General features: G+C 41.1%; 2 protein-coding genes across 2 annotated transcripts; both read right to left on the bottom strand.

Annotated features, from left to right (window-relative positions):
- Positions 1–5,581: 5,581 nt before the first annotated feature.
- Positions 5,582–6,571, bottom strand: LOC120645866 (BTB/POZ and MATH domain-containing protein 1-like). The gene has a single exon (XM_039922590.1). The coding sequence runs from the start codon at positions 6,569–6,571 to the stop codon at positions 5,582–5,584; it is 990 nt and encodes a 329-aa protein (XP_039778524.1).
- Positions 6,572–12,170: 5,599 nt separating this feature from the next.
- LOC120645865 (BTB/POZ and MATH domain-containing protein 2-like) lies at positions 12,171–14,343 on the bottom strand. The gene is made up of 3 exons (XM_039922588.1): positions 14,255–14,343; positions 14,107–14,167; positions 12,171–12,767 (listed from the first exon to the last, which is right to left on the bottom strand). Exons 1-3 carry the CDS (start codon positions 14,341–14,343, stop codon positions 12,171–12,173), a joined length of 747 nt encoding a protein of 248 aa, XP_039778522.1.
- Positions 14,344–14,363: the final 20 nt, after the last annotated feature.

Raw genomic sequence — 14,363 nt, 5'->3', positions numbered from 1 at the left:
GGGCGGCGGCGGAGGGAGTGGGGTGTCGCCGGGAGCCAGTCTGGTGCAGAGGCAGTGGGGGCGAGTTTCAGCTTGCGGGTGCAGAGGCGGCTGGTGGAGGAGGCAGCAGGTGGCGGGCGGCTACTGGAACCTAGGAATAGAAGAAGATATGATAGGACTGGAAGTTGATCTCAGCCCTGTATTCCAGACCCAGTGGCTGCAACAAGTGATTGATAGATAACTAAATTTTCAATCAGTTGACAAGGATACACTAAACACAACAGATGCCCAATTTTATTCATGTAAGTTTTTAGCATGGTTGAACATAAGCAAATTATCATCAAACTGAATTACAACTGCTTGCAAGGGAATAACTTGATGAAACACTGGAACCTGCTTATTCCAACCATTTAACGTACGTGTATGTCTCCATGATAACGCAAGTGTTTTGAGTCTTATAAAATGCACCATCTGGAACTCACTACTAAAGGTTCCACTCACATTAAAACCGGGTGGTAACATCACCTGATATCTATGTCTAGCCTTTGGTAGTGGGTGGTAACATCACCCGGTACATATGTCTAGCCTTTGGTACCGGGTGGTGTAGTACTAAAGGATCATCCATTGATTACTTCAAAAGTAAAATATCTATCTTCGCATCTCAAGTGTTGTGTAGGTGAGATGGTAAGAGAGGTACGCGCGACGCAACAGCTTCTGAGAGCCGCCGCATGCGCGCCTATATGCAGGCCTCTTCCCGAATTTAATATTTTGGTAGCAAAAGTAGGGCTCCAGTACCAGTTATTTTTCCTGGTGTTAAAGGTTGAGACATCTAGTCTCGGTTTCGAGGTGCCCATAGCCCTTTCTTAGTAGTGTAAACTAGCAAGGTGGCCCGTGCAAATAGCGTGGGTATCTAGAATTTTCGTACTAATATTTATATTTATTTTAAAATTTTAAAATTAATTAATTCAAATGATTTTTTTGTTGTTTCCTGATCAAGTAAATTCTGAGACCATCAAAGTGATAATACCAACGTAAATCAATGCCAAGGGAATGTCACAGGTTAATAAAACCACTAAATCATCATAAAACTTAGTGTTATTTCTTTTACTTTTCAACTAACTTTGTAATTCCTAAACACTCTTAACATTTAAAACATGTTTATATTTATTTGTTGTACTCTTCTGCATGCTCTATTTTGTATAGCCTAAATTTGTACGACCAATTGATCTATTTGTAGTTCATATATTTCTAATTTCAAGATCTAATGAACTTAAATATTTTCTTATAGATCAATTGATTTATTCATATTGATTGAAGTGTTTATGAGTATTTGGTAAAAAGATATAGATATTGTAGGATCTTAAATTTTTATCATCACTAAACCACCATCTTTTTGTAACCAATGCCTTACCCGATGCCCATCTAAATATCAAGCGAGCTTGCGAAGCTTCCCCTAATCTTATCGTCTCCCATCCCGTTCTCCTATAGCTCATAGAGATCCCATCGCTCCCAGCTTGACGATGAGAAGGAGGTGGGCCAGCCTCCTTTCTCTTAGTGTATACTATCTGTACTTTGTTATGCTCGAATGGGCGCTTGCCCCCCTCCCCCCCAGTTGTGGCTATTGCTGGTGCCGCTAGTGCCCTCGTCGTTGTGGCTTGCTACGATGGCTGCAGGGTGAGCTTGAATAAAGGTTCCTTCCCTCCCTCTTCTTCATCTCGCTCTGCCTAGCCGAATCTCATCCCTCTTCCTTCATTTCCTCGCTCTCTGGTTCAGCTCTTCATCTTCCTCCTTCTTCCTCCTTTTACCCTACTTTCTCTTGCTTTCAGGTTTCTACCAATCTGATTACTTTAGTTTTGGTTAGTCAAGGTAGATTTGCTTGCTTGTGCTGTGGATTTGCTTTTGTTCTTCAGAGTGAATCTAAGTGGTCTTTGTTTGCTAATTTTTTTTGTAGCTCTAGTTTGCTTCTCATCTCACCCCGCTATCTTTTTTATTGAAGCAGCTTTGAGCTTTTTTTCTATCCAGGTTCCTGTGGACCTCTGTTGTTTGTTGCATTGCAAAACTTCCCTTGGATTTGAGGATTCTGTTTTCTACATGTTGGCATCGCTTTCCTCTGCGTCCTTGGGTCACCGGTGTTGGTCTTCATCAATGAAGTATTCTTTCTCTTCAAACTCCTAGGTAGGCTTCTCTGCCCTATAGCTCCAAGCATCATTATGAGTTCCTTCGGACTCTGGTGCCTCTGGTGGCTTTCATCGCTGAGCTTCATGGAGGTGACGACTATGTTTTGTAGCTCGCTCGTGAATTCCTTTAGGCTCTCGCTTCTACTGTGAGTGGAGGTGTTCGTGTGTGTCTAGTCGTCGTTTAGGCCTGGTTCATAATTAGCTTCACTTTGGAGGACCTTTTTGTAAGACTGCTACATCTACAATATATGTTGTAAGGTTGTTTTCAAAAGAAATTTGTATGGTGCAGTCGGTCCAACGGACACATCTGATGTCCATAGTTTATGCTTCCCCAGTCACCCAATTATGCTTTGCAATAATTAAGTGTTGTCTAATCTTTAATTTTCTTGATGAAGTTTTTATTCAACATATATAGATCAATATCTCATCACAAACATGCTACTTTGAAGAATAGATTGCCACACTTAATCAGCTCCTACATTGTGTGTACCGATCCTTAGCTGCACAACTTCATTGTGACTATCAACTGCGCCTTGCCAGAAGTTTGCTTGATAATAACTAATACATTATATTGCGACTCGATTTTGTGTCCTTCCCGCTCTCATGTTGCCAAACTTGCTAATTCATCCCTTCTCTAGTGCTAGCACCCTCATCCCTTCTCCTTCTTTTGCTAACCCTGCAAAAAATGCAAAAAGCAAGCTGTGTCGCTTCCTCGACTCTATTCCATGCAGTTATCAATCATCATGTAACGGCATGTTAGTTTCTTGGGTTAAAGATGCTGATGGATTCAACCTCAACCTTATTAGCTTTCTCTATGCTGTGGTTAGCTCCTCTCCTAAGAAAGCAACCATTGTTTCTTTCAGACTCGGCCAACAATTGATCTGTTATATTCTGCACTCTTTTAATTGGCCACCACTGAGCTCAGGCTGTATGTGGCCAACGTTCTTGTCCTCACCTCCTCACTCCACCGAAGATGTCGTCAATCACGTCCGATAGATGGGCGATGGCCAAGACTCGTCTTCCTCCCCTATTGAAACTTGTACCTATCCTAGCCACTTGCAACTGTCGTCGTTCTCTCAAGAACGTGCATGAGATACATATGAGTAGCTCATGATGACTTTGGCGGCACTTTAGCCACACCACCATGCTGCTAAGTGCTAACCACTACCACCCCTCGTGCCCGGTCTCTAGCCCCAGGCATCCTGCAAGCCTAGGGACACCTCTCCGTAGATCAAGGAATGCTTGCCGCCTAGGCAGCCACCATCAACTGAATCAAGTCTCAATGTCCAGGCGATTGGAGAATTTTAAGTGTGATGAATAAAACTTTATTCAAATTCTAAATCGATCGTAGATAAAAATAATTAATCTTCTATGGATGCAAATCAGCAGATGCAATGCAGGAGGAGAGATAAAATCTGCCCCCGGATGGCCCGGACATGAGTCGCTCGCCTAGAGAGCCATGGAGCGGAAAACGATGTCGTCCTGGTGTTGTTGCCACGCACGACGTCACGCATATTGCCACGGTCCTTTTCCAAAATAAAAAAGTGCTAATTTTTATATTTTGGTTTTGGTATGTGTGATTGTTTTTCTGGAACTGCAGATGAGAAATTAGTAAAGAGTTGCTTATCTTATTGGTTGTATATTCTTTTCTTTTATAGAATTTATTATATATGCATATTATTATCTTTTCTATTAATAATCTAATATTTTTAGTCGTATTTGATATGGACTCTTTAGATAAATCTAAGCCATTAGATCTTTATAAAATCCGACGGTGCAATTTTAGATTAACATGGGAATTTCTAGACCTCCCTAGACCAACTGTTCGAGAGATTAGGTTGAGAAATGACGGAGAACTCTTTTCGGCTAGAAAAAAACTGTGCCAGACAAAACTAATTGTACCAATTGTTTTAAGGTTCTATTTATATATTGAGCCTAATATAGATGACAGAGTCGGTCTTGTACCGAGCAAAAGCTTTGATGTAGGTGAGAGTATACGTGATAGAAACGGATATGTCTTTATGATGTGACCTTTCTTTATTTTTTTAAATCCTATCGATAAACGAAGCAGTATAGAGCCCTAGTTTGAGCAACCAAACTTTGTTTGCTTGATGTAACCTTGCCAGAAACGAAGCATGCAACCTTTCCAAGTATGGACAGTTTAATGTCGCTAAAACAATGGAGTCCGACTCTAATAACAATAGGAAATATAAAAATTTTATTCAATGTGGATTTTTATGTGATATGGATTTTTTTATATGATATGAATTCTTAGAACAATATAGACCGTTAGATCTTCATATAATCCAACGGTGTATATTCTTCTCTTTTTTAGATTACGTGGGAATTTCTAAACCCTCTCGGCGAACGTAGTGACTTCTTTCAACACTATTGTATTAAGATCTTATAACAATATAGACCGTTAGATCTTCATAAAATCCAACGATGTATATTCTTCTCTTTTTTAGATTAACGTGGGAATTTCTAAACCCTCTCGGCGAATGTGGTGGCTTCTTTTAACACTATTGTATTAAGATAATAGATCGCTTGACCGTGTCAAGCTACGGTGCCCATAGCCCTTTCTTAGTAGTGTAAATCGCTTGACCGTGTCAAGCTACACTACCAGAAACTGCATATATATTTAATTACTGTGTGCCAAGGTTTTGTCGTGAGCCTCTTTTCGGGCACCCGACAAAAGGGCCATTTGCCCAGTGCGAGAAAACAAACACTCGGCAAAAATAGAGCACACAGTAAAAATTAGAATTATTTTCGTAGCTGCTGGCACCTCCGCCCACTGTAACATTGACATCATCTCCTAGCTTTCTTAAGCTTTTACAGCGAAATAAATTGCTTGACCGTGTCAAGCTAGGAGGAGCTAGCACACTTTTACAGTGAAGCAAAATGTCTCTTGACGCTCATTTTTTGATCTTTACTGTGTAATACCAATTTCGGCTTTGACCCACCTGAAATCCCAAACAGCACATGTTCTGATCAAAACTCGTGCTACACTGCATGGGTTGCACCTTGCTTTGTCAGTGATTTCTTTATAGAGAACCGTACCTGAATACCTCACTGATGATTCGGCATCTCTTTCTAAACTCTGATTATCTGTTGCCATATAGTTGCATTTTTTTTGGCTCTTTTAGGTTCTCTTTGAACACAAAAGAAAATACTCACATACATGAACACATATTGGTGATGGCTAGACTGATAAATTTTGCCATTGATTAAGGCACAGAGGTTCACTTACATGGATAGATATGTCGCTTACTACCACTGAATAAATAGCCGCAACAGCGAAAGATGCATGACCTAATATAATCCACAAGATTGTCAAACAAAACACAGATCCAGTAAATAAACATGCATAGTAGTACTTGGAACAGAAACTAACTTAGCCAACTGTAATGCAAGACTAAACTTGGCTAATTAAGTTTCTTTTGCCTCTTCCTGATTGGAGACGATGAAGGCGAAACCTTGGCGAGCAGGTCCTTGATGACCTTGACACACGCCGCCTTGAGACTCGGGCAGCCATGGTTGTCCGCTAGCTCCAGCAAGTCCACGGCCGTGCGCGCGTCGATGGAGTTGCACAGCACGTCGCCGCAGATCAGCTTGAGGCTCTCCACGCCGAACCTGTCCGCCGCCGCGAGCAGACCCCGAGCCATGGCGACCTCGTCGTCGTCGCCGCCGCCCTCGCCTACCTCAACCTCAGGAAGGGAGTCGGTGTAGATGAAGTGCAGCAAGGCCCGGAACACCCTCGGCTCCACGCCGTCGATCCGCACGGGGGCCGCCGCGGCGGCGCTCGTTCCCTTCCCCGGGCCGAAGAGCTCGGCCATGAAGACCCCGGAGCGGGCGGCGAGCACGCACCGGTGCGCGGCGAAGACCTCGCCGCCGACCTGGAACGTCGCGTCCGCCCCGACCTGGCTCGCCAGGAGGCCGCCGAGGTGCCGGGGCAGGTCCGGCGGCCGCGCCGCGGTGATCTCCGTGACGACGGCGACTTCGCACCTGATCTGGAAGCTGTCCTCGAGGAGATACTGGGTGTCCATCGCCCCCATCTCAGTGGAGTTAACTGAGCTCGAGAGGGTAGCGAAGCTTTGGGTGGCGGAGATTATCTCTCCGGCACGGTTGAGCAGGGTGAGCTTGTACCGCACCTTCACTTCATCATCTGGGCTCTCGAGACCAATGACGAAGGTCGCCAAGTCGGCGGCGGCGGCTTCCTTCGCTCCGCCGATTATGTACATGTACCAACGGCGGCATCCGGCGCAGAACCAGTCGGATTCGATGCACTCGTCGGCCTCCATGAGTTTGGAGTACCCGTCGACCGTCATCAGCACGCACCACCCGGCCATGGTCTCGGTAACGACGGTGGTCACGCGGCCAGCGGTGGCGGCGGCGGATGCTGGGGAGGTGGCCATTCGTGGCCGATGGGCTTGGGCTGGCGGCGCTAGCTTTAGTGAAGGCAATGGGGTGAGAGAGCTGAGATGCGCCGCAGGGCAGGGTAGGGTGGTGGTTTTATAGCAACGGCGCCGTGGGTGGCCGCGCCGTCGTCAGCGTCACACGAGCCGTCGCGGCGCACGCCGGCCGAGGAGGCGAAGAGAGGCGTTTGACCGTCGTGCGCGTGCGGCACGCGGATCGGCACACGGGGAAACGGGGAAGACGATGAGCTAATAAGTCTGTGTTCAGTGCGCGAAAAGATTTGAGATATTGTAGCATATTTCGTTGTTATTTGACAAATAATATTTAATTATGAATTAATTAGATTTAAAAAATTCATCTCGTGCTAACCAGTTAGATTGTGTAATTAGTTATTTTTTCAACTGTATTTAATGCTCCATGTATGTGTTTAAAAATTTGATGCGACGAGTACTGTAGAAATTTTTTTGGAAACTAAACAGAGGCTAAATCGAATGAAGATGAGGAGACACCGTTCTTAATACTCCGTCCGTCCCGGAAGGCAACCATGGCCGAGTTAGATCACTTGGTAAAATTTTTTTGAAAGAGAATCTTGCTATTTCGAAGTATTAAATAAAATCTATTTACAAAATTTTTTGGACGGATGGATTGTAAATCGCGAGATGAATCTAACGAGCCTAAATAATTTATTATTAATTCATAATTAGCGAATAGTCACTATAGTATCACTGTTTCAAATTATGGATTAAGTAGGCTCATTAGATTCGTCTCAAGATTTACAACCCATCCGTGCAAAAGGTTTTGTAAATAGATTTTATTTAGTACTCCATACATGTGTTCAAACATCCGATATATGTGATATTTTTGGTTGTAAACTTTTTGAATCTAAACACAACCCATATATCCGCATGGTAACCCCTCGAGCGATTCCAAGAAACTAACAAGGTGGCCCGCGCTAATGGCGCGGGTAGCTAGCTTATTTCATGATAATATTTGGCATCCTTTTAACTAAAATTAAATATATTTAAATAATTTTATTTCATTATTTCATTGTTATTATTTTGTCAAAATAGCCCAGTTTATGATATCACATTTTTATCATCTTATTTTATTGCACAAAACATGTACATGATAAAAGGGAATACTATGTATAAACATAGTTTAGATGCATATGCCTTATTTTGATGGGGCTTCTACAAACTCTACTCTTGGTTGATTAGTCCTTATCCCGTTATCCATGTACCTCAATTAGAACAAAATTATGAAATTAAGAGCAAAACACTAAAAGCAGGGGTTATGTTATATTCTTTCAATCCTCCTTTGCTCGTTAGTGTCCCTTTTCTTAATATTGTATTTGATACTTTTTTGTTCCATTTTTTGTCTAAACATGTAGTTATTATGAATTAGATTTGGTCATTTGTTTACTTCTTTTTCTTCCTGATACCTATGAAAATAGTCACACAAAAAATATATATGAAAATATATTGATTTGCATAACTTGTTTAAAAATCTCTAGGAGTTACTTTTATGTATTTGATATACAGTCTTATTTGATTACTTTTACTATTGTATGAAAATTAGGATGCTAATTTCACTTAATTCTATTGTCTTCTTGGATTCATTATGGATCTTTAATTTTAGTTGTTTCATACTTTTTTATTTTGTTTATTGTTTCTGTGGTTTCACGAAAAGCATTTACTTCTAAAATTATTTCATTGACATGTACCAATGCCTCGTGCACCCTCCCATAGCTTGGAAGCCTCTCTACCTTCTGCAAGCTCATTCACCGATTCTATTTAGCTTCTTGCATTTGCTCCACTGGTCTTTCTCTAGACTGGCTCTAGAAATTAGGACACAACGGATCTCTTTGACTCCCCTCATTGCACCTTGATGATTCTATGAATACTAATTCACTCTGCACTTATATACTATGCACTTAAGGTAATCGTCATAGGTGTGTCATCCTGATCGAGATGCTTTTAGCCTTGTATCATAAAAAAATGATATGTTATGATAGGGATCCACTAAGATCAATGATGGAGATATTTTATGATTTTTTACCTATTATTGTGGTAATTTATAAACCCATAGTGTGTCTATTGGATTCATTTGGCACTTAAGTATTAAGGGGGTGTTTGGATCTCAGCTGTTATTTGGATGCCAAATAAGAGAGCTACATATGGGCCAATTGGTAATCTAATTGCCCAGATAATGCTTAGTTGGTTGTTAGAGCCCGTGAGTCCTGATTAGAGCTAAACTCTATATTTAGCTCATTAGGGCACCTAGGGATAATTTTTAGTGCCCCTATTTTAGCCAATCCAGACACCGCTAAATTATTTTTTTTTCATTTCAAGGTGACACCACATGTCATGTTGCTTTTTTGAATAACTTAAGGTAAACCTACTAACAACTCTATATAACATAACAAAATTGATTGTTTTTCTTTACTTCTTTTTAATCTAAACTTTTTTTATACTTATAACTCTCAAGTGTTGATGGAATTAATTCACCAAATAAATAATAAAAATTGTAGATCTTTCATTTTCCTCATTAATTAACATGCAGATTTCTAACTCCCGGATGACATCAAATGAATGTGGTACGTGGTGGCCTTTTAAATATAAAGTATTATTTTTTTTTGGACTACTTGCTCTGGAGCCATTCTCCTTTGTAGGCGGTTAAAGAAGCGCTCTTCTTCATGTTGATGTTGATTTCTAACTCCTGATATCGGATGGATGTGGTATGTGGTAGCTTTTAGATCTAAAGTATTGCTTTCTAGGCCACCTGCTTTGGAGCCATTCTCCTTTGTAGATGGTTAGAGAAATGCTCTTCTTCGTGTTGATGGTGCGAACAACAATGCTGCTCAAATTTGATGTCTTAGTTTGAGGTGGCTGGCGAGGTGAGAGATCGCACGGAAACAAACATTTAAGACACGATGATGCATGGCAGCGTGATAATATACCACACTTTTGTGTGGTGTTTTGTGGAATGATTCTTTTTTTCTCCCACCATAATTCCGAATGGACAAAAGATGCTATATTATTATTTGGTTAAATTCATCATTTGTGGTACATCTATTGTTATAGTTTGGGTGCCGATTTGATCATTTGTCCTTTTTCTATCATGAAATTTTCTATTTAATTGAGTCTATATCTATATATATTATTCTACACCTTAGGGGTAGCTACACGTAAAATTACAGAAAAAAGTTCAATAATAACTATTGCATACGATTGCTGACAGTTTTACTAAGTGTAATTCAGTAATACGATTAGTTCAATAAGTAATTATGGTCCTAATACCCCCTCACAATCTAACACAACTCTTAACCCGGTCCTTAAAATGTATTGGCTTAATTTTTAGATGGAAAAAAATATAAATTACTCCCCTAAATTATAGCCAAAGTCTAGATAACCCCCTAAATTATAATTTGGTTCAGTTTACCCCCTAAACTTTGCAATTTAGTTCATTTTACCCTATAATACAATTTGTCCTTTTTGTTTCTCCATACACAAGTTGAATTTTAATTTCAAATTTTGTAGAGTAGTAGTGGACATCACAATGCATATTAAAAAATATTGTTATAAATTTATCATCATTATTTTTCATATAGTTTTGAACTCTACTATGAAAAAGATAAATTGTATTAGAGAGTAATTTGAACCAAAATGCATAGTTTGGGGGGCTAAAATGAACCAAATAATAGTTTAGGGAGTTATCCAAACTTTGGTTCATTCAGAGGAGTAATTTAGAATTTTTCCTTTTAGATCCATTACGGCCCTACCCATATACCACTCTCATATTGCGTCTTGGCCTTTGTGCAAGCAAGATTCTCACACCTTCTTCTCTTTGTATGTTATATATTTTTTTTTCAATTTTCTCTCTCGCCACAAAGTGTAGGTTCTAGGTCATTGGGTCGAAGTTGAGCTATTTATTAATTAACCACCACCGAAATCAATGTCTCACTATAGCTCGAGCTCACGTACATATATGAAATCGAGGTCAATAGTGATAGTATGAACACATGAGGCTCACATTATCAGTTGAATGATTGTGTGTTGTCCATGTTCAGCATTGCATGCATTGCAGGAGAGAGGATGAACATGATTGTATCAAGTTGTGGGCGTGAAGAAAGCTCATAGGTCTCGTTGGTTTTGTTGCTACGTGGAACCTGCTAGTGGCCATCTATTTATTTACTTGGCTGGATTATTTTTCTTTCCAAATCCTATATTTTTATTTATTGACTGATTCATGTCCAAGTGCATATGCATGCGTACACTTTATAGAATATGGAATATTTTAAGGATGCGGCAGCTAAGCCATATTCTAATGCAATACGGACTCTAGGCTCAACCACGTAATAGTTTTTAATTGGATATGGTCTCTACATTAATTTACACATTTGCATCTTAATTGAATTGGTATGGACTCTTCTGATTACTTTAGATCGTCAGATCTTCATTAAATCCGACGGTTCAAATCCTTCTCTTTTTTAGATTAACGTGATAATTTCTAGAGCCTCTCGGCGAACGTGGTGACTTCTTTTAACACTCTCTTATTAATATAATAGATAGATTGTGGCCATCTATTTATTTACTTGGCTGGATTATTTTTCTTTCCAAATCCTATATTTTTATTTATTGACTGATTCATGTCCAAGTGCATATGCATGCGTACACTTTATAGAATATGGAATATTTTAAGGATGCGGCAGCTAAGCCATATTCTAATGCAATACGGACTCTAGGCTCAACCACGTAATAGTTTTTAATTGGATATGGTCTCTACATTAATTTACACATTTGCATCTTAATTGAATTGGTATGGACTCTTCTAATTACTTTAGATCGTCGGATCTTCATTAAATCCGACGGTTCAAATCCTTCTCTTTTTTAGATTAACGTGAGAATTTCTAGAGCCTCTCGGCGAACGTGGTGACTTCTTTTAACACTCTCTTATTAATATAATATAATAGATGAGGACCTCGCCATTGTTACTGTTTCCCCAATTGGTGAGGTGCCTTTCTCTGAACTCAGGCTGGTGATCCTGAATCTTCTAGTTGATAGATTTGGTCTGCAAGTTCGTGATCTCCAGAAGTGTCCCTTTGATAGAGGTCAGGGTTTTGTTAGATTAGTCAGGGTTACTGATCGTGACAGTATAGTCTCCCACAGCCACCACCACTTCCAGGGTCTCACTTTCGATGTTGAAACTTTAGTTTTTTTTTTGTTTGGAATCATGTATGGAAAACCACTTAATAGGAATTTATGATAAAAAACTTTCTCTAAAAGAGAGCGGCCGTACAACGGGCCCAATGTAGCTAGGTCCTTACTTTTAATTAATTTGATGGATCGCTGTACCATTTTCTTAAGCTTTACAGCCAATCAAATCGATTTACCGTTCAAGTTAGGAGCTAGCACACTTCACAGTAGAGCAAAATGCATCTTGACGTTCATTATTTGATCTTTCAAATTCTCTTCGAACATAAATAAAATGTTTGAGCATGCTCACATACCACTATGAACACATACTGAATTACTGATGGCTAGACTGATAGATTTTGCGATTGACGAAGCTACAAACGGCTCACTACATATGGATAGATCAGCTTGAAGACATTAGACTCCGACCAACTTCGCCCGGCACGTCCTTGAGAAACTTGGTGCATGCCTCCTTGAGGTTGTGGCACCCATGCTTGTGAGCCAGCTGCAGTGTAGTCACCACCGTGGTTGCGTCGATGCGGCTGCCAAGCATGTCGCTGCAGGCCGACTTGAGCCCCTCCAACTTGTACCGGTCGGCCGCCGCGAGCAGGCCCTGAGCCATGGCGACCTTGTCGCCATCGTCGTCGACCTTAGGAAAGGAGTCGGTGTAGATGAAGTGGAGCAACGCCTGGAACACCCTCGCCGCCATGCCGTCGATCCGTACGCGAGAGGCTGCGGCGTCGTTCTGCTGCTGCTGCCCCCCGGGGCCAAAGAGCTCGGCCATGAAGACCGTGGACCGGGCGGCGAGCACGCACCTGTGCGCCGTGAACACCTCGCCGCCGACCTCGAAGGTCACGTCCCGGCCCGCCCGCTGGCCGGCGAGGAGGTCGCCGAGGCCGAGACGCGGTGGCGCTTGAGGAGCCGCCTCCCTGAGGATGGCGACATCACACCTGACCCGGAAGTAGTCGTCGTCGTCGTTGTCGTCCTTGAGAAGCGACCACTGCCAGAAAAACTGGCATTTGTACCTGGCGGGAACCCCTGTTAGTACCGGTTTTCCACTCGGTACCGCCCCATCGGTACTAAACGCGCCTACGTTTAGTACCGGTCAGGCTGACCGGTACTAAAAGTGTAGTTTAGTACCGGTTGGTAATAAATTTCCTGCCACGTTCCAGCTCCTGGCGCAGCAGATTAGTACCAGTTGGTTTTACCAACCGGTACTAAGTGTTTTTTGGTTTGTTTTTTTAATTATGTTTCTTCTCTTTTCATTTTAGTTTTAGTTAATTAGTATTCGTATTTTGTAGCCATTTGCGTATTTGTATTCGTATCTAGCATTCATATATATTGTTCGCGCAAAACAAAAGCAATTATATATACATATTATATTGATATACACTTCATTAATTACAAGTACTTATAATATAGTAGTGCAATTTGGAGTACAAAAATATTTACAAGTATCCATGATCATTAGTTTTTTCTGACAAGTATCAAAAAGGAGAATAATACTAGTCATCGTCGTCGTCGTCATCGTTGTTGTCGCCCCCGCGGTTGTTTCTATCAAGTCGTCCTACGCTTATCCTTTGATCCGAATAAAATTCTCCTTTTCGATTTATGACCTCATCTAGCAGGAATCCATCCAGTGATTCTTGAATTGCCCTGATTCTTTCCGATTCGATGAGGTCCTCCTTCATACGCTAAATCTGTCAAGTGCAAACACCAAAATTTTCTATTAGTACCTGTATGGAATTAAATGCAAGAAATTGTTATATATTAATGTAACACGTACATCGAATTGTTGTTGTGTCATCCTCTTGGTGGAGGAGCAAAAACTCTGTATATGCTCACATACATAGTAACCACATAGGTTGGTTCCTTGCTTCTATTTGAAACAATATATAGATGTGGGTTATGAAATATTCATGACGTTTAATGAAATCACAGTAGATGCGCGATATGTATCCGTACCGGAAAGTCAGTTTTGATATAAAGATCAGAAGGCGATGTCGCGACTCCTATGTGATTACGGATAAACCGAGCCCATGCGCTTTGAAGGATGTCTATGAGAGATTGATACTTTTCTTTTGGTTTCCGCAAGGAGTCGAACACCACAACTCGGGACCGATCGATCTCGATAGAGAGCAAGATCCAGTGGAAGCTGTTGAAATTGAAGTGATGAAAAGAAGTTAAAGGCTCACTTAAATTTGTACGATAAATTAAAGTTATGTAAAAAGTTAAAGGACTCACTCGAAGTTGTATGGCAATAGAATGAATGTGCAAGCGTGCTGCCTATCCATGGCCGTGAATATAATATTCTTGGTGCGATTTGGTCATTTGCGTACCGACTCTTCATTTACGACATGTGGATCAATGCCATTTTTTCGGCATTCTTGCACCTTCATCCTACACAATTAGAAATACGAGGACGGGATGAGAAACCACAGACTTAGTACAGCTAGAGAGTATAGAAATGAGAGAGGAAACACTTACATGCAGAATGCACTGAGGAGGGACTTGTCTAGAGCATCTTGATGGTATAGATCCCACAGATTTTCAAGTTCAATCCATACATCGTCCATCCCCCGATGGAAATGGCTAT

Source organism: Panicum virgatum, chromosome 8K (genome assembly GCF_016808335.1).
Source record: "Panicum virgatum strain AP13 chromosome 8K, P.virgatum_v5, whole genome shotgun sequence".
Taxonomy (NCBI): domain Eukaryota; kingdom Viridiplantae; phylum Streptophyta; class Magnoliopsida; order Poales; family Poaceae; genus Panicum; species Panicum virgatum.
This window is presented reverse-complemented; position numbering and strand designations above follow the sequence as displayed.